The sequence below is a fragment of the Oratosquilla oratoria genome, chromosome 4 (assembly GCF_046742065.1).
Source record: "Oratosquilla oratoria isolate Oo_2021 chromosome 4, ASM4674206v1, whole genome shotgun sequence".
In the NCBI taxonomy this organism is placed as follows: Eukaryota; Metazoa; Arthropoda; class Malacostraca; order Stomatopoda; family Squillidae; genus Oratosquilla; species Oratosquilla oratoria.
Window position 1 is genome coordinate 32,267,684 of NC_134780.1, and position 20,239 is coordinate 32,287,922.

General features: G+C 38.3%; 1 protein-coding gene across 2 annotated transcripts in view; it reads left to right on the forward strand.

Moving 5' to 3' along the window:
* The first annotated feature begins 7,698 nt into the window (after positions 1-7,698).
* The window catches only part of unk (RING finger protein unk), a 70,579-nt gene continuing 58,038 nt past the window's right edge, over positions 7,699-20,239 (forward strand). For both annotated transcript variants that reach the window (XM_076183845.1, XM_076183844.1), the window contains exons 1-2: positions 7,699-7,862; positions 7,968-8,177. In XM_076183845.1, the coding sequence (XP_076039960.1) occupies positions 7,753-7,862; positions 7,968-8,177 (320 nt within the window). In that variant the 5' untranslated portion in view covers positions 7,699-7,752. The remainder of the gene's footprint in view (positions 7,863-7,967; positions 8,178-20,239) is intronic.

Consider the following 20,239-nt stretch of genomic DNA (forward strand, 5'->3'; position numbering starts at 1 on the left):
TTTCTTGGCTCTTCCTAAATGATAAGTCATCCTTGCATCTCACCCATTGCTCTGGGTCAGAAGCAATGTAGTAAGACATAGCACATCTACAGCAAGGCCACTTCATTTAATTGGCAAACCCCCCCCCCCCTTCATGCAGAAAAAGACAGGAAGAAATCCCTTCGGGCTGCATCAAAATATTCACACATACTCCCTCACCCACCCATCATCTACCCACTCCCTTCCATGCATCACAGCATTATTTATACACAACTATTCTCCACTCACCCCTATCTTCTTCCTTCCTCAACAGACATTCCCCTCTTTCCCACTGCCCCTTTTACCCCATCCATGCATCCTATCCTTGGTCACCCCCTCATGTTCACTTCCTCCACCTCTTTCTTCACTCATTCTTTCCATGTGTTCAGACCATCCCAATACTCTTTCATCAACCTTTTCCACCCCCTATTGTCCTCCTCACCTCCTCATTTCTCACTTAATCAAGCCAAGTAACCCTTACCATACTTCTCAGGCATTTCATCTCAAACACATTTAAACTCTTCCTCTCTTATTTTCCATGTTCCTGCCCCACACAGTGCTGTTGGCACAATCACCCCTTCATACAATCTCCTCTTAGTATCCATTACTGAATGTCTATTTCTCATGACACTTTTTCAGTCCCTCAAGGCATTTACTTGCTTCTCTCAATCTACATTACATCTATATAAATTGTAAATATTGGCTACTCTCATTGGATACAATTACTGTAGCTATTGATATCTGTGATTAAATTTCCTTTTCTGTGAAAAATATTGTAAATGCTTTAATGCTTGTATATAAACTATTAGGGGAGAGTATTTTATAAGCTATTGCTTCCACTCTCTCCTTTTCAACAAATTGATATTTAAATGTATGTATATATATATACATTTTCAACATGAAAATGTAATGTGTGATATTTTGTTGAATAGACTGTTAAATTGAATTGAAATTAAATTGAATTGAATACATTCTGCCTCCACTTCCACTCCCTTTCTTGCTATGTTCCCCCCCAAGTATCTAAAGTTATCCACTTCCTCCAGTCTCTCTCCCTTAATACTCCCAATTTGCTGCCATCCTCTCCCCTTGTACATCTCATCAACTCACTTTTCCCCATATTTATCTTCATTTTCCTTCTCCCGCTCACCTTCCCAAACTCCGTCACTAACTCCCTTAATCCCTCCTCTGATCCTGCTACAAACACAGTGTCGTCAGCAAATGATGAATGGCTTATCTTCAATTTTTCTCAATTTTTTTTTATCCTCTTCCATACAATGAAGCCTAAGTAAGCATCATGAAGTGTGAGTGAGTACATGAAGATACTGGTGTTGGTTTCCTGATTTTATCTACCATGTAGTTGTAGGTGAGTGACTCCTGGATTCCCTAACCTGGCTTGATTGCATTTTCTGTGTTTATTATTACTCAGAGTGAAAGAGAATAAGTAAATCAGCAGTGACTTTATATTTTATAATACAAATATTGTAATGTATCATTGTACATCAAGCATCCAATGCTGTGTGCAAGAATTTGACTCATATTGAAGAGGTTAACCATCTCCAATCCCTGGCCAATTATTGTTACATTTACCTTTTGCAACACTCCATCCATGTATAAATTGAACAGCCATGGCAACATGACACATCCCTGGTGAAGTACCACCTTTACCTCAAACCATTCACTCTCTCCATTTCTAATTGTAACATAGGCTCTACTAATCTTGTAAAACCTCTTAACTGCTCTTAACAGCTTACCTCCTATCCCATATATCTGCAATACCTCCCACAGTGCTTTCCTGTCTACCCTGTCATAAGCTTTTTCCAAATCCATAAAGACCCAAAAAAACATCTTTATATTTTCCTACAATTTATCTCTACCTCTGTTCCTCCCTTTCCTGCCACATGCAACCCCAAATACCCAAAGCTGTACTAGTGCTATGTATATATTATGTTTATGTAGGAATTGAAGTAACTCTGTCTCTTTGTTTATGATATTGTTGTAGTTTGTTTTTATGTGGATGTGATGATGTGTGGTGTCTCCAGCTGCACTTTTTTGTGCAATGGATTGTGTTGATGGGTGTGATGCATGCGAGTTGGACCCATGTATAGCATGTACATTACTTGATAGATATTTATTAGAAATTTGTAGGTTTTGTACATATGGGAAAAGTGTTTTGGCATAGGTTGGTTTCTGTGGCTCTGGCGAGGAGTGGGAATGGAGGTACTAGAGTACTGATCTATTTGAAGAAAGGAGTGATATTGGTAAGGAGTGAAAGGGAGAATTGAGTAGGTGTCTGGGCCTCATCTGGAGACCAGGTATTGGCCTTTGGGGCTATGCCTCCATTTGGAGGTGGGAATGGGGTGTTGCTTTGTGACAGGGTGTCAGTGAGGTCTTGTTGAAGGGTAGGGTCCTCCATCCATCCTCAGTCTTCTCAGCAGAGTAGCCTCTTGTGGGCACAATGCAGCAGCTCTGCCACACAACACATCTATACAAAAACAAACACCTATATCACAAAATAAGCACTTCAAGACCAACCACCAAACTCTGTTCTTCTTCAGACCCACCATACATTCCAAGTTTGCCTCATACAGTGTTGTAGGCACAATCACCCTTTTTGTAAAGTGGTGTAATCCATACACAGTGTCATTGGTGTGGTTCTCTCACAGAGTGAAGGATATAAGCAAGATTGAGAGAATGTATATGGCAGCAACCAAAAATGGTTCCCAGCCTAACAGATAAACCATATGAGAAGAGACTAAAACTACTGGGTCTGCCAGCATTGGAAGATCAAGTAGAGAGAAGTGATATGATTACCCTATTCAGATTACTAAAGGGTATAGAGTACATTAACAGGAGAGGTCTTCTGATTAGGGATAGGAGGGCTTTAAGAGGTCATGAGAACAAATTAAGAAAGACATGTCTTAAGGATGTAAAAAAATAATAATAATAATAAAAATAAAATTTCCATATAGGTGCATAAATACTGGAATAGCTTAAAAGGTCAGAAAGCCCAAGCTGGAACAATACATGAATTCAAATTTACAAATAATTAGAAATTAAGGATATAAACCAAGTTGGAACCATATAAGAATTTAAGGCTAGGTATGATGAATTATAGAGTAGGAGACAGGACCCCATGAGCATTGCTCCTTTCCTGCATACTACAATTAGGTAAATACAGTTCATCCTCAGATAGCCATTTCTCATGACAATTTCCATCTGCCTAAGACATTTACTTGTTTCCTTCACTCTACAATTTACCTCCACTCCCACTCCTCCATACTAACTCTCCACTTCCTCCAATCTTTCCTTGACTTATCTCCAACTCATTTCCACCCTCATTCCTTATACATCTCATCACCTTATTTCAGCCCACATTAACCTCCTCAATACAAGTCAAATATTTGTGTGCACATCAGGTTGCCTGATGTACGATGATGTATCACAATATGCACATTACAAAATATTAAATTACTGCTGTTATACTTTTTCTCTTTCACCCTGAATGAATATAATGTCACAGAAAACATGATCAAGCACGTTCACAGAATACAGAGGTCAGCTGCAACTACAAAATAAATATCAGGAAGCCAATGCCAACATCCTTGTATACCCCACTTGCGGCTCATGACACATACATAGGTATCATATTCAAGAGGTTAACTTTCAGTTATCTGCTCTCATTAACCCTCCTGATCTCTGCCATTAGCTGTGTTAGATACTCCTTTAATCCAGCCATAAATGCAGTTATTCACAAACAACAACTGGTTCACCTCCCATTTCCTTCCACTCTCACTTTCCACCTCCAACCATCCTACCTATCACCTTCACATTCACCACCTGCAGTACCCCATCCATGTACATATTAAACAACTATGGTGACATTACACAACCCTGGTGCAACCCTATCTTCACCTCAAACCACTCACTTTCTCTCTACTTTCTACACTAACACAAGCTACTATTCATGAAAAAACCCTCATTAGCCTTTCCCCTATTCCAAATACTGGCATCACACCACCGTGCCTTCCTATCAACCTTATCATATGGGCTATCCAGACCCATTTACATACATACATACATACATATACCAAGGCTTTTTCCCCCTTACCAGGGAGGTAGCCAAAAAGAAAAAGGCATAAAATCATTCCCACCCATTCCATCCCTGAAAACACTCCACACCCCTCCACCCTCCCTCTTATCTGAGCACCTCCTGAATGACGGGTCATCCCTGCACCTTGTCCACTGCCCTAGGTCAGAAGCAGTGTCGCATGACACAGCACATCCACAGCAAGGCCGCTTCATTAAATCGGCGACCCTCCCCCTCTCCGTCCCCCCATTGCTTAAAAGGAGAGGACGGGGAGAAATCCCTTCGGGCTGTGTCAAAAATTTGCTCACACATACTACCTCACCCCCCATCCATTCCACCTCATGCAATCACAACATCATCCATATACAACCATACTCCATTCACCCCTGTCTTCTGTCCTCTCCCGTCCTTCCTCAACAGACATTCCCCTCTTCCCCAGAGCCCCCTTCACCCCATCCATCCACCTCATCCTAGGACGTCCCCTCATGTTCACTCCCTCCACATCTGCCTTCCATACCTCTTTTACTAGTCTTTCTTCACTCATTCTTTCCATGTGTCCAAACCATCCTAATGTTCTTTCATCAACCCTATCTCCCAGCTCCTTTTCCACCCCTGTTCTCCTCACCTCCTCATTTCTCACACTATCTAGCCTAGTAACCCCCATCATACTTCTCAGACACCTCATCTCAAACACATTCAAACTCCTTCTCTCTTCCTCTCTTATGTTCCATGTTTCTGCCCCATACAGTGCTGTTGGCACAATCACTCCTTCATACAGTCTCCTCTTAGCATCCATTCCCAAATGTCTATTCCTCATTACACTCTTTAATCCACCAAGGCATTTACTCGCTTCTCTCAATCTACATTCTACCTCCACTTTCACTCCACCTTTCCCTGCCACGTTTGCACCCAAGTATCTAAAACTATCCACTTCCTCCAGATGCTCTCCCTTAATGCTCACTTCCAGTCTACTGCCACTTTCACCCCTTGTACATCTCATCACCTTACTTTTACCCACATTTATCTTTAGCTTTCTTCTATCACATACTCTCCCAAACTCTGCCACCAACTTTCTCAATCCCTCCTCTGATCCTGCCACAAGCACAGTGTCGTCCGCAAACAACAGCTGGCTCATTTAAGCCCTTTTTTTCCATATATGCCTATCAAAAGTTTATCCATGTATCTGCCTTCTTGAATCCACACTGTTTTTTCTTCAATTGCTTCTATTCCCCAAGTAATCCTCTCAGTTAACACTCTCCCATATACCTTACTAACTACACTTAACAAACTGACCCTTCCAAAATTACATTCATACTTGTCCTCATTTCCTTTACAAAGTGTAATCGTACAACCACTCTTCCAGTCCTTAGGCACACTCCCCTTCCTTGGGTACACATTAAACAATCTCATTAGACAATCTACTTAATCAGTGGGTGGGGGTGGGGGGGATTTTAGGCCTTACTTTTGATGTTCATATGACCTTCAGCACTTACATGAAAGATAGAGTAAAAGTAAAAAAGAATATTTAAGATAAATTGCAATCACGGGTTTTAGACAATAGAAAGGAAACAAATCACAATCTGGAAACTATTCACAAGAAACAAATTTGACTATGCTTCTCAACAGTCAGTAAAACATGGTCACTTTACAATCTGTATTGAATAAAGCATTAAGAATGATAATAGGATGCACCAAACCATTCCATCAGAACACCTACACTCAGAAACCAAAATTATCCCCATGAAATATTAAAATTATAGGTACACAGTTCTAAAGCCCTCAACCCCACTCACCCATCCCACTACATCACTCAAGCACAACCAGCTGAATGACAAAAAAAGTACTAAACAGTACATTGACACCCAGAACACAAGACAAGCTCTTAAAGATGGATCACCAGGCATAATATTCCACAATACCTTACTCTGACATCAGTCCCACAAACAAGTCCTCCTCAAGAGAAACAAGAACCACACTAGCACATTTATCTTCAAGACACCAACCAACTATGCAATACCTGCACAAAATAGGCCTGGTCACAGAATCAAACTGCCCCAGATGCAACCAGTACACATAGGACACTGGGCACCTTATTCTATACTGTCCCACAGTATCTCTAGACAACAACACAATATGAGTGATTATGGCTCTGTCTAATGGATATTACCAGGTACATGGAGCCGTGGGTCTCCTGCGAGAAAGACCTGGGGCAACAGAATGATCAGTAAATCAGCACTAAAGCAGTACCAATACAGAATAGGCCTGGCCATAGAAACAAAGTGTCCCAGATGCAGCCATCACACTTAAAACACCAGTGTCCACCTTAGCTCTACCTAGACAATAGTATTTCTTCCTAAGGTGACACAAGGGCCAATCCAGTGGTTATTACCTGGGAGCTAGTGGTCTATATATGTGTAGACACACACACAGGTCATGGGAACAAACTAGGAAAGACATGTCCAAAAGATGTGAGGAAATACAGTTTCCCATATAGATGCATAAATACTTAAAATAGCTTTGAGCCCAAGCTCAGACAATATATGAATTAAAGTCTAAACATAATAATTGGAAATCAATATATAGATGAAGTTGGAACTGTACGTGAATTTGAGGCTAGGTATGATAAAGTAAAAGTTGGAGGCTAGGAGACAGGACCCAGCAAGTATCGTTCCTTTCCTGTCTTGGAACTGTCACAGATGTGTTTACCTTGTATTATTCCATATAAAAATATCCCCCCCCCCAAATAATCAGGATATTAAGTGTGCCAAAGCGATGGCTCTTGACCGCACACTGTATCAAATAGTCTAGTGATAGCTGGCAGCTGAACTGTGAGCGACTGCTCCCAAAGATCATGAAAAGATTATATTTTTGACATTTCTTCGTCCTGTTTATTTCCTACATAGTATGCTAATTAGCGTGCACAATTTGCTTATTTATGTACTAAGTATTATAGTAATTAATAGTAATTAAATAATGAGTTAAGGTTAGGGTCACTAACTTTTGTACAATGTTTATTAATTGGTAGTTTGAGTTAATTGCGTTACATTAGTGTTTAGCAAAAATAGCAAAATCCTTTTAGAACTAAAAGGACACTTCTGCAAATTTTGAATAATTTGTGCATACATTTCCCCATTTAGGGAATATATATATTTATTAAATTGACACTTATCCAGTTTGAATATAAATAACATTTTTTTGCAACTTTTATTGAAAAAAAGTTATTCTGTTCCTTTGTTTCCTATCCGCGTAGAAACAAGGCCTATCGATGCCAACTACAACAATCCAGAGGTTAACAATGTATTGTTTGATGAAAATCGTCCTATTTGTATTGTATGTCTGAATGTTTAGGGCATATTGTGGTCGTTCTCATTTTGTGCATGATGGGCATGACATATACATAATATAATGTTGTTCCCGCTAGCGTTTTGGTGAGACGCAATATCGCAGCAGTAAAGACCGATTTCAGACTTTAAAATTGAAAAAAAGTGATCGTACTGCAGTGAGAACACATATACTAGATACACCACACTAATGATGTTTATTATTTTGAGCATTTTATAGTCATTAACATGCAGTGTCACTTTCCTGTTTAGGTATAAGAACCAGAATTACAAATATCATAGATTCTCCCTTGACTCCCTGTCTTGATGTCAGTATGCGCAGAACCGGTGCGCAGTCTGACGAAAACAAACAAAATGAAGTCGCAAGAGAGCAAACTAATGTTAAGTCCTCAGACAGAAAAGCCGCCCCATTATTCGTAGGTGTTTGTGATAACAAGTGTTATTGATGTTACTGGAAAGCAAAATATGTGCACAGCTTTGATAGGTGGCAGAATAGTGTGTGAAAGTGTCTTTTTTTCCAGGTATTTGAAGGAATTCAGAGTGGAGCAATGCCCACTATTCCTTCAGCACAAATGTACTCAACACCGACCATTTACGTGTTTTTATTGGCACTTCATGAACCAACGTAGAAGAAGACCTATACGGAGGCGGGATGGTACATTTAACTATTCACCAGATGCCTACTGTACCAAATTTGATGAAAATACAGGCATTTGTCCTGACGGCGACGAGTAAGTAACTTCCCTTCGTCCTGGTTCTTCACTTAGGCTTAGTTTTACCATTAGTTTGTTGCCGTGCGCGTGAAATTATATCGACACGCTTACAGGTGTCATATTAGCTCTTTATTTGCTACATATCTGCATGTACCGTGTATGCAAAATATTTAAAATTGCCGAGAAATTGTGAAGGAGAGAGTTGAACAAAGGAAAGCGAGGGGGCGGGGAGTGTTTGTAAACAATGCCGATCTGAGGTGACGCACGCTTGGGAGTCGTCCATTCTTAACCCGGGAACGAGACAGGTGAATTTACATTGCTCAAAATATAGCGAATGGGTGAGTTTAGACACGGCATGCATTGCGAAACGCGTAGCTCATAGAGTTGGTGGTAGGTGACAGTAGCGACTTTGTCAGTTTATAGTGTTTACCTTCGTTTTCACACGTAGGACGCGACATACACTTTTTCTCAAGGAATGTCAAGGGCAGTTTTATTGGCAGTAAGACCTAGTATTTATTTTGCACAGTACGTGCAGATGTTATATATCCAATATCAGAGATGTTATAAAATATAGCTGTCAGAACATATATTATATATGTTCTGACATCTATGATCATTGGTGGTATGGATCAACCTACATTCCATTAAGTTTCTTACTATTGTGTTATTAGTGTAATAGATTGCATATAGTTGAATTATTTGAACTATTTTCTTTAAAATGTCTGATTTTCATGTAATTTGACCAAGGAGAAGTTATGTTTTCAGCATCTGCAAAATGACTGACCACAGCTACGAATGCAGTAACAAATTAGCAAATGGTTGCATTATTTGAACTGGAGTATATGGGGATGATCCATATCACCAGTGATCATAGATGGTGGGCTGGACGGTATTCATAGCTGTGGTCAGTAATATTGCAGAGGCTAATAACGTAATTTCTCTTTGATCAAATTACATGAAAATCGCACATTTTAAAGAAAATGGGTCAAATAATGCAACCATATGCTCCTTTTTTACGGTATTTGTAGCTGTGGTCAGTCATTTTGCAGAAGCTAAAAACATAACTTCTCTTTGATCGAATTACATGAAAATCAGATATTTTAAAGAAAATAGTTCAAATAATTCAACTACATGCAATCTATTACACTGATAACACAATAGTAAGATACTTAATAGTGTAGTTTGATCCATACCTCCAGTGATCATAGATGGCGGGCTGTACGGTGTTCGTAGCTGTGGTCAGTAATTTTGCAGAAGCTAAAAACATAACATCTTTGGTCAAATTACATGAAAATCACACATTTTAAAGAAAATAGTTAAAATAATGTAACCATATGCTAATTTTTTACATAAAATTATGCATTTGAGCAAAAACCGTCCTTGGTCAGTTTTGGTCAGTAATTAGTGAGATGGGTGATATTTGTAGCTGTGGTCAGTAATTTTGCAGAGGATAAAAACATAACTTCTCTTTGATCAAATTATATGAAAATCACACATTTTAAAGAAAATAGGTCAAATGATGCAACCATATGCTAATTTTTTGTATAGAATTGTGCATTTGAGCAAAAACTGTCCTTGGTTGGTGAAAATCAGACATTTTGAAGAAAACCATTCAAATAATTCAACTATATGCAATCTATTACACTAATAACACAATAGTAAGAAACAATAGATTAATAGAATGTAGTTTGATCCATACCACCAGTGATCATAGATGGCGGGCTGGACGGTATTCGTAGCAGTGGTCAGTAATTTTGCAGAGGATAAAAACGTAACTTCTCTTTGATCTGATTACATGAAAATCACACATTTAAAGAAAATAGTTCAAACAATGCAACCATATGCTAATTTTATTTAAAATTGTACATTTGAGCAAAAACTGTCCTTGGTCAGAAATAAGTGAGACTGTAAACAATTTATTATGGTTATGATACTGGTCATAATACACTAAGATGGATTTTCAAATGGAGTTTAAATTCAGATTTCACATTGTTTTGCTTATACAGCATTACAACTGTACACGGGACTGCTCAGACAGACAGTCTAGGGAACCACAACAACAACTGTACATGAAAAACACAAATTCTAAAGAAGAAAATAATACATATACAAGGGAAGTATCCATGATAAGACTATATATATACATACATACATACATACATATGATGTGGTTGGTTACCACATCATGGTAGAGAGAATCATCCTTAGGTGAAGGATTAATGAAAGTTTAAGTCTCTTCAGGACTAGCTATTGAAATTCTTGTCCGCCATCACATAAACCACACACAATCAGTATTTTACAATTCTGTACAATCTATAGAATTGTCACACTCAAGATGATTTTTATATTACAAGGGCTATCCTTAATTTGGCAACATTATTTACAACATACAGTATTGCCTAAAATTGATATAATGATTTGACGAGTTCAGGGGACACTGCAGCAGTGGCGGCGTGTTGCTACACATGTATATACCAAAGGCTTTTCCCCCTTACAAGGGAGGTAGCCAAAAACAAAGGCATGAAACCACTCCCATCCATTCCGTCCCCATACACACACATACACATATACACACACTCACTCAATGGTGCAGTGGTTATCTTTCACGTCAGCCACTACAGCAGTCCGGGTTCAAATCCCACCCAGGGCTGAAAAAAATTCAGTATTGCTACACTGCAAGTTGTTATTCCAACTCTTAAGGGTGGGGAGTTAGGGGTGTGTTTACCCAAAGATCGGTCATATATGAGCTCTGGGATCTCTTCCAGGAGGGAGATAGCTGTGAATCATGAGTCCAACATGTGATCCAAGACCATGGTGAATAACACACATATGTATAAAAGTTCCTACCAAACACTACAGCTATATCAGATAGAAATTCAAGGTGGAGTGTATGCCACTGATGACATCACTATGTGAGGAAAGTATTGTAAGCTATCAGTGATTGCTTGATGATATTGAGCTGTGATTAAGAGGTATTCCAAGTCACATTAGAATAGTTGGCATGCCATTAGGTGCACAATACCTCCATATATCCAAAGATACTTTACAGTGGAATTTTCTCTTTTAGGTAGCACATCATGTCAGCAGACAAAAATCTTCACATTATACTTTCATTTAAAGGATCCTCAACCTGTGCTCAAATGTATTAATTAACAGTGAATACAGACCATGAAGATACGTCACACTGACAAATTTATACATACAAATATCAATGGTCTTTTCCCCCTATAAGGGAGGTAGCCAAAGTCAGTCATAAATCCACTCTGATCCATTTCATCCCCACATAATCCACTCCCATTCACCACCCCTCCCTCCCTCCCTTCCTCTTTTCTTGGCTCCTCTTGGATGACAGGTTATCCCTGCATCTCGCCCACTGCCCTGGGTCAGAAACAATGTAGCAAGGCCATTTCATTTAATTGGTGACTCTCCCCACTTTGTCCCCTCATGCAGCGAAAGAGAAAATTTATAAACTCGTATCTAATACAACCTTCAACGGTCATCAGCTGTATATCCTTATCACCCTTGAGAAACGCATCATTCCCTACATGATTGATCGGATCAATAGAATAGACAAAACAAAGTATGGCAAGCAACTTGTTTTAAACATTGCATATGCAGAACAACCAAAAACTGTGTGCATGTGGAAAAAATGTATATGACAGTATCATTAAAGTATTTATTTTCAGGAATGGTGCAAAAACTCGTATATGCTTTACATTCAAAATCAGTGATGCCAAATGCTAAGATTACTAATTGCTCACACTCTGTTCTAGGTTAGAAGCAATGCATCAAGACACACCACACCCACAGCATGGGATGTGCAAAGCACAGCACATCCCTTGCTGTGGATGTGCTGTCTGGTTGCATTGCTTCTGACCCAGGGCAGTAGGTGAGATGCAGGGATGACACGTCATCCAGGGGAGCTCAAGAAAAGAGGGAGGGATTGGTGGTGAATGGGAGTAGAGTATGTGTGCATGAAATGGGTGGGAGTGGATTTATGCCTTTGACTTTAACTACTTCCCTTGTGAGAGGGGAAGAACAAAAGTGTGTGATATTTTTCCACAAGACTTTGGATTTCAACCATGCCATGGGCTCTATCTAGGTTGACTGGAGGATTTTTATAAAAAAAAAAATTATTTATTTACGAATGACAGGGTAGACAGGTAGGCACTGTGGGAGGTACTGCAGATATATGGGATAGGAGGAAAGCTGTCACTTCGTTACTGACCCGTCAACCTTATATAAACAAATGTTTCAAACCGTCCCACGAATGGCTGAAGCCTTATGTTTGTAAACACAGACACTTGCCACCACGTGGGTAGAAATAACCCAGAAACCGAGGCCTTGAGAGCCCTCAATACACACAGCTTATAACTGTGACACGTGCGTGTCACGGGGAGCACGCTCGTTTCCTGGCGGGTGCACTTATCCGTGACAAGAAGGTGTCACAAAACACGCATCCGGTACTCAAGGGGTTAAGAGCAGTCAAGAGTTTTCATGAGAGTAGTAGAGCTTGCATTAGGATTAGAAATGGAGAGAGTGAATGGTTTGAGGTAAAGGTGGGACTTTGTCAGGGGTGTGTCATGTCGCCCTGGGTGTTCAATCTTTAGAGGTGAATGCAAGGGTAGTGGGTCAGGGGTTGGAGATGGTTAAAGAAAATGGAGAAAAGTGGGAGGTGAACCATCTGTTGTTTGCAGACGACACTGAGCTTGTAGCAGGATCAGAGGAGGGATTGAAGAAGTTAGTGACAGAGTTTGAGAAGGTGTGTGAAAGAAAGAAGCTGAAGATAAATGTGGGTAAAAGTAAGGTGATGAGATGTACAAGGGGAGAGAGTGACAGTGGGCTGGAAGTGAGCATTAAGGGTGAGAAACTGGAGGAAGTGGATAGTTTCAGATACTTGGGTGCGAATGTGACAGGAAAGGGAGGAGTGGGGGGTGGAGATAGAATGTAGATTGAGAGAAGTGAGTAAATGCCTTGGTGGATTAACCACTTCAATACGGGACTTAAATCTCGCGGGCAGCAGCCAATGCCAGCCGTACGACGTAACGAAATAATATTCGCATCATAAAATATAGTCGCCGCTTATATCGATCGTTCTCTCTTTCACCCGCGAATTTTGAAAACCACAGAGAATGGGATTAAGGGCGCATTTGGGAGAATGTAAAAACACAGGGGCGACTACAATAAATATAATCAAGACGCCGATATGGCAGCGTCGCGAATCCACTTGCTCCTCATGACGCCTACGTGTGCGGCACCGTATGGAAGGGGTTAAAAAGTGTAATGAGAAATAGACATTTGGGAATGGATGTTAAGAGGAGGTTATATGAAGGAGTGATTGTGCCAACAGCAATGTACGGGGCAGAAACATGGAACATGAGAGAGGAAGAGAGAAGGAGTTTGAATGTGTATGAGATGAAATGTCTGAGAAGTATGATGGGGGTTACTAGGCTAGATAGAGTGAGAAATGAGGAGATGAGGAGGAGAACAGGGGTGGAAAGGGAGCTGGGAGATAGGGTTGATGAAAGCATATTAGGATGGTTTGGACACATGGAAAGAATGAGTGAAGAAAGATTAGTAAAAGAAGTGTGGAAGGAGTGAATATGAGGGGGCGTTCCTAGGATGAGATGGATGGATGGGGTGAGAGGGGCTTTACAAAAGAGGAATGTCTGTTGAGGAAGGATGGGAGAGGACAGAAAATAGGGGTGAATGGAGAAGGGTCGTGTATAGATGAGGCTGTGATGCATGAGTGGGAGTGGGTGAGGGATGGGGGTTGAGGAAGTATGTATGAGAAAAAATTGACGCAGCCCGAAGGGATTTCTCCCCGTCGTCTCCTTTCCTGTATGAGGGGATGGAGAGGAGGGGTCGACGAATTTATGAAGCGGCCTTGCTGTGGATGTGCTGTGTCTTGCAACACTGCTTCTGACCCAGGGCAGTTGACAGGATGCAGGGTTGACCCGTCATCCAGGAGGTCCCAAGATAGGAGGGTGGAGGGGAGTGGAATATATGGGAAATGAAATGGGTGGGAGTGATTTCTATGCCTTTTTCTTTTTGGCTACCCCCGTGTAAGGGGGAAAAAGCCTTTGGTATATGTATGTATTTTATTGTTATTTTATATATATATGTATATATATATTGAGGTGTGAAGACAGAACGAGTGGTAGGGTGGTCAGTTTTAATGCCAAGAATCTGTTGAAGTTTTATTGCTGACGTTTTGTCCAACTAGGACTTCTTCAGAGTGTACACATATAAGACATTGACAGCTTGTATATTCACATAGCTCACCCCGTTCCTCCCCGGTCAATGTTGTCATCTTGTTTTCGCCTGTCTTTGTGGAGAATTAGGCTGATTGCTACCCTAGCTAACTTGACAAAACCGCCCCAATGGTTGCTACATGGGAGTGAAGTAATGCACGCTGCCTCAATTGTCCTCCTTTCCTTTTTATCAAGTCTATTATGGAGCACCTCTGTATATATGTGTATATATGTTTATATATGTGTATATATATATGTATATATGTGTATATATTTGTATATATGTGTATATATATATGTATATATATTTGCATATATGTGTATATATATATGTATATATATTTGCATATATATCTATATATATGTATATATATATGTGTATATATATATATGTGTATATATATATATATATGTATATAATTATGTATATATATATATGTATGTGTATATATGTGTATAAATATGCAACAGTAATCACATAAAACACGTGAATAAAGATTTTTGCTTGTAACCACGAGGAAATTAAAGATCGGAATACTGAACGTTTTCGTCTATTAAGACATTTTCAAAGTACATAGTGTCACAACAAAGAATAACTTAAATATAATAATATAGAAAACAGGAGAGGTCACACAACGTACATACTATATTATTATATTTAAGTTATTCTTTGTTGTGACACTATGTACTTTGAAAATGTCTTAATAGACGAAAACGTTCAGTATTCCGATCTTTAATTTCCTCGTGGTTACAAGCAAAAAAAAAAAGTGTATAAATATATATGTATGTGTATATATATATATGTGTGTATATTTATATCTATATATGTGTATATATATATATATGTAATATATATATATATATGTATATATGTGTGTGTGTTTGTGTATGATATATAATGTATGGATATGTGTGTATTTACCTAGTTGTATTTTGTGGGAAGGGGAGCTATGCTTGTGGTGTCCCGCCTTTGTATCTCGCAGTGTCTAGTTTACTTTTAAACTCATGACTGGTTTTTGCGCATACTATATCATTGTCCAGTTTGTTGCAAGTGTCCACTACTCTATGTGGAAAACTGTTTTTCTTTAGTTCTCTTCTGTAGCTATGTTTTTTGATTTTCTTTCCATGTCCTCTTGTGTTTCTCTTGTCCCGGTTTAGTAAGTCCTCTCTATCGAGTATCTCTGCCTTTCATGATTCTGTAGATGGTCAGTAGGTCATCTCTCTCTCTTCTTTGCTCCAAAGTCGGTAACTTCAGTTTAGCCAACCTCTCCTCATATGATAGGTTTGCAAGGGCAGGTGCCATTTTTGTTGCTGCTCTCTGGATTCTTTCTATTTTCTTTATAGTCTTCTTGGTACTGGGTGACCACAATGTCACCGCATACTCTAGTCTAGGCCTTATCAATGTAACCAATATTTTTTTTATCATGTCTTCGTCGAAGTATGCAAATGCCACTTTTATTGATCTTAGTAAGTTGTAAGCCTCCCTGACAATTTTGTTAATCTGTTTATCATAGGACAAGTTGTTTGTGATAATTACCCCCAAATCTTTTTCGGATCCTGCCTTCTTTACCTCCTTGGTTCCAATTGTATATTTTCCTGATATTCTGTTTTTGCTTTTTCCAAACTCCATTATGCTATGCTTCTTAGTATTAAAGTCCACTTCCCATTTCTGACTCCAGTTCCATACCTTATTCAGGTCTTCCTGCAGTGCTTCACAGTCGTATATATATGTATGTGTGTGTATATACCTACCTAGGTGTATTTACCTAGTTGTATTTTACGGGAAGGGTAGCTATGCTCGTGGTGTCCCGTCTTTGTATCTCATTTTATCTAAACTATTTTTGAATTCATGTATTGTTTTTGCACACACTACTTTCTCATCTAACTTGTTCCAACTGTCTATTACTCTGTGAGGAAAGCTGTTCTTTTTCAGATCTCTTCTATAGCTGTCTTTCTTGATTTTCTTTCCGTGTCATCTTGTATTTCTCTCATCCCAATTTATTAGATCTTCTCTATCAATAATTTCTATGCCTTTCATGATTCTGTAAATAGCTATCAAATCTCCTCTCTCTCTTCTTTGCTCTAGTGTCTGTAGTTCAAGTTTTGCTAGTCTCTCTTCAATTTTGTAATTGCTCTTTGTATTCTTTCAAGTTTTGTTATACATTTTTTTGTATTAGGTGACCACATCATTGCTGCATATTCCAATCTTGGTCTTATCAAAGTGATTAATATTTTCCTCACCATTTCTTCATCCAGGTATGTAAATGCCACTTTGATTGTTCTTATTAGATTATAAGTTTCTCCAAAAATCTTGTTTATGTTTCTCAGGTGACATATTATTCATAATAATGACTCCCAGGTCCTTCTCATTTTCTACTTTTTTTTATTCCTTCTTCTCCCAATTTATATTGTCCTTCTATTCTTTTTTTGCTTTTTCCAAATTCCATTATACTACACTTTTTGGTATTGAACTCCATCTCCCACTTCCTACTCCATTCACATACTTTATTGAGATCACTCTGTAGTGACTCACAATCTTCTTCCGTGTTCACTTTTTTTTAACAGTTTTGCATCATCTGCAAAGAAGCTCATGTAACTTTCAATTTCTTTATCCATATTAATATATATAGCAAACATTATTGGGGCCAAAACTGTTCCTTGGGGAACACCGCTTATTACTTCACCCCAGTTAGTGTGTTTGTCACTTATCACTACTCTCATTTTTCTTTCTTGCAAAAAGTCTTCCATCCATTTAAGCAGTTTGCCCTGTATTCCTCCTTCAGTTTCTAATTTCTTAAGTAACTTCTTATGTAGTACTTTGTCAAAAGCTTTTTTTAGGTCTAGAAATGTACAATCAGCCCATCCATCTCTTGTATTATATCTATTAGCCTTGAATAGAAACATATTAAATTGGTGACGCATGATCGTCCCTGTCTGAATCCAAACTGCCTTGGATTTAGTACTTTGTTTTTTTTTCTAAATACTTTACCCATCTACTTTTGATAATTCTTTCACAGATTTTTGCTATTGTACTTATTAGAGAGACTGGTCTATAGTTTGTAGGGTCCTCTTTATTTCCTCCCTTGTATATAGGTACTATATTTGCTCTTTTCCAATCTTTTGGAACTTTTGCTTCTTTCAAGAAACTGTTTATTATGCTTTGTATTTTGTCTGCCAGTTCATTCTTGCCTTTTCTTAATCCAGTTTGGTATTTCAACTGGTCCATGCGATTTTCTGACATCAAGATTACTCAAGTGTTTCATTATTACATTTTTGTTACTTCTATTTCTTTCATAGGGGGGACTTGCTCTTCCCATTCGATCTCTCGAGGTTGTATGTTCTCCCATGTAAACACCGATTTAAAATGCTTGTTCATAATTTCTGCCATTTCCATTTCCTCTGTGTATTCAACTCCTTGTCGTATTTTTTCTAATTCTTGTTTGTTTTTCAGTTTTACAAATCTGTAAAATAGTTTTGGTTGATCTTTACATTTTTCTATTACATTTTTTTCATATTTTCTTTTTTCGTCTCTGCACACTTGTACATATTCATTTCTATAACTAGTATATATTATCCATTTTTCAGGTCTTTTGTATTTCTTCAATTTGGTCCAAGCTTTATCTCTTTTGTCTTTTAACTTCCTACAACTTTTGTTGTACCAGCACTTTACATATTCTTTGTCTTGTTTTTGTCTTGGGACATACTTTTCCACTCCTTTTTTTATAAATTTTTGTCAATATTCCATTTCTCTTCTACTGTTGTATCTTCTTTGTGTATTCTTTCCCAGTTTTCTTTTTGAATCCATTGTGTGGTCAATAATCATCTCGAGTAGAACATTTCCCCATGAGTCTTCTCCACCCTTTACTGTCATCTCTTCCCAGCAGACTTCTTTGCAATTAAAGTTGCCCATCGTAACTATTCTTCCTCCGTCTTCCATTATCTTGTTTAACCTCTTCAGTATGGGCCTTAAATCTCGCGGGCAGCAGCCGCTGCCAGCCGTACGACGCGTCGTAATAATACTCGCATCATAAAATATAGTCACCGCTTATATTGATCGTTCTCTCTTTCACCTGTGAGTTTTGATAACCATAGAAAATGTGATTAAAGACAGTTTAGAGAGTGTCATTACGCAGGGGCAACTACAATAAATATAATCAAGACGCCGATATGGCAGCCTCGCGTATCCACTTGCTCCTCATGCTGCCTATGTATGCGGCACCATATGGAAGGGGTTAATGTTATTCTTGTGTCTTCTAACATACTTTTATGTTCCCTCTCTTCCCACGAGGTTGTTTTTGGGGGCACGTAGTTTATTACAAACTTTCTGCTCTTCTTATCTCTGTCTTCTACTTCTATCACAATCATCTCTACTCTATTCTTTCCATATGTGACACACTTCACGTTTATATCCTTCTTAGTCAGGAACATAACTCCACCCCCTTGTTTTATCTCTCTGTTTCTAATCCAATAATTATATGCATTGTGTCCTATGCTGTTGGGTGGTAGTGGACCTTTTAATTTTGTCTCTACAATTCCCATTATGTCCGGTACTTTTTCCTTCAGATACTCGTTCAGCTCATTCAGTCCTGTTATTAATCCATCTATATTTGTGTAGGACACTCTTAACTTTCTGTTATTTCCATTGTATTTTCTGTTTCTTTTTTGTTTCTCTCTGTTATGGTCCATTTCCTCATTTTGATATTCACTACTCTCCAATAGAATTCTTCTTTTTCTGACTCCATTCTGTTCTCGTTTTTTTTCTTTAGCTTCTTGCCTTTTCATTTTTTCTTCCTCTCTTTCCTCATTATTCATTTCTCTTTGTATCCATACCTTTCTATATTGTTCACTTGCTGCTAGCTTCCCTGTTTTTGCTAAGATTTTCTCTGCTGTTGTTTGTGACCTGAATTTAATCTTAATTGGTCTGGTCTTATCTGTACTATATTTTCCGAGTTTAAACATTTGTTTAATGATTTCAGGTTCATCTTCCTGAACTAATTCTAGTAAACTGTTTAATTTTTCTTTTTCCTCTTTAATTTTTGTGGTTCTATTTTGGTTAAATTTCTCTTCCATTCCTAATATAATTATACATTCCTTTTTGTCTGCTAAGTCTCATACTATATTCTCCTTCTGTCTCATCACTTTAATAACTGAGTCTTCAGTTTGGTCTTTCATTTGTTGCTTGATTATATCAGTAAATGCAACTTTACTGTCTTCTTAGATTTTTTTCCAGCCCTGTGCTTCCTTTGCTATGGCCTCTTTGTCTTTATTATTCCTCTTTAATTCCTCATTCTCTTCTTTAACTTCTTTTAACTGTCTTTTTAATTCTATTTCTAAAGTTAAGTTTTTGTTCGCCTTCGAGTTCTTCCAATCTTTCAACTCTCTGCGCAATCTTGGCTACGTTACCGAACCTATTTTCCCAGAGCATGAATGGTAAGAGCGAGTGCACAGACTACTACAAGAAAGGTGTCATTAGAGCATATCACTCATTTATTTCAACACTGACATAACTCAAAAAATGCTACTTTTCAGGTGAAGCAAAATAAACTTTTAATTATGTAATACAGTCTCCCATGGAACTTTTAAACGAGGTATTTAGCAATGAATTTTTATTTCATGATTAAATGTAGTACATGACATCTCATATTAAAAAATACCTTTATCATAAACATGCTTTGTGCCTATTTGAAAAATAAATTTGGAATTATGACATTATTGCCTTGAGCGACATCTAGCGGCCAGTTTTGCTACTAGAGTTATGGCATTCTTACCACAAGTAAATATAGAAAATGGCAAATTCAGTGGTATAAATAACTCAAAATCTTCAAT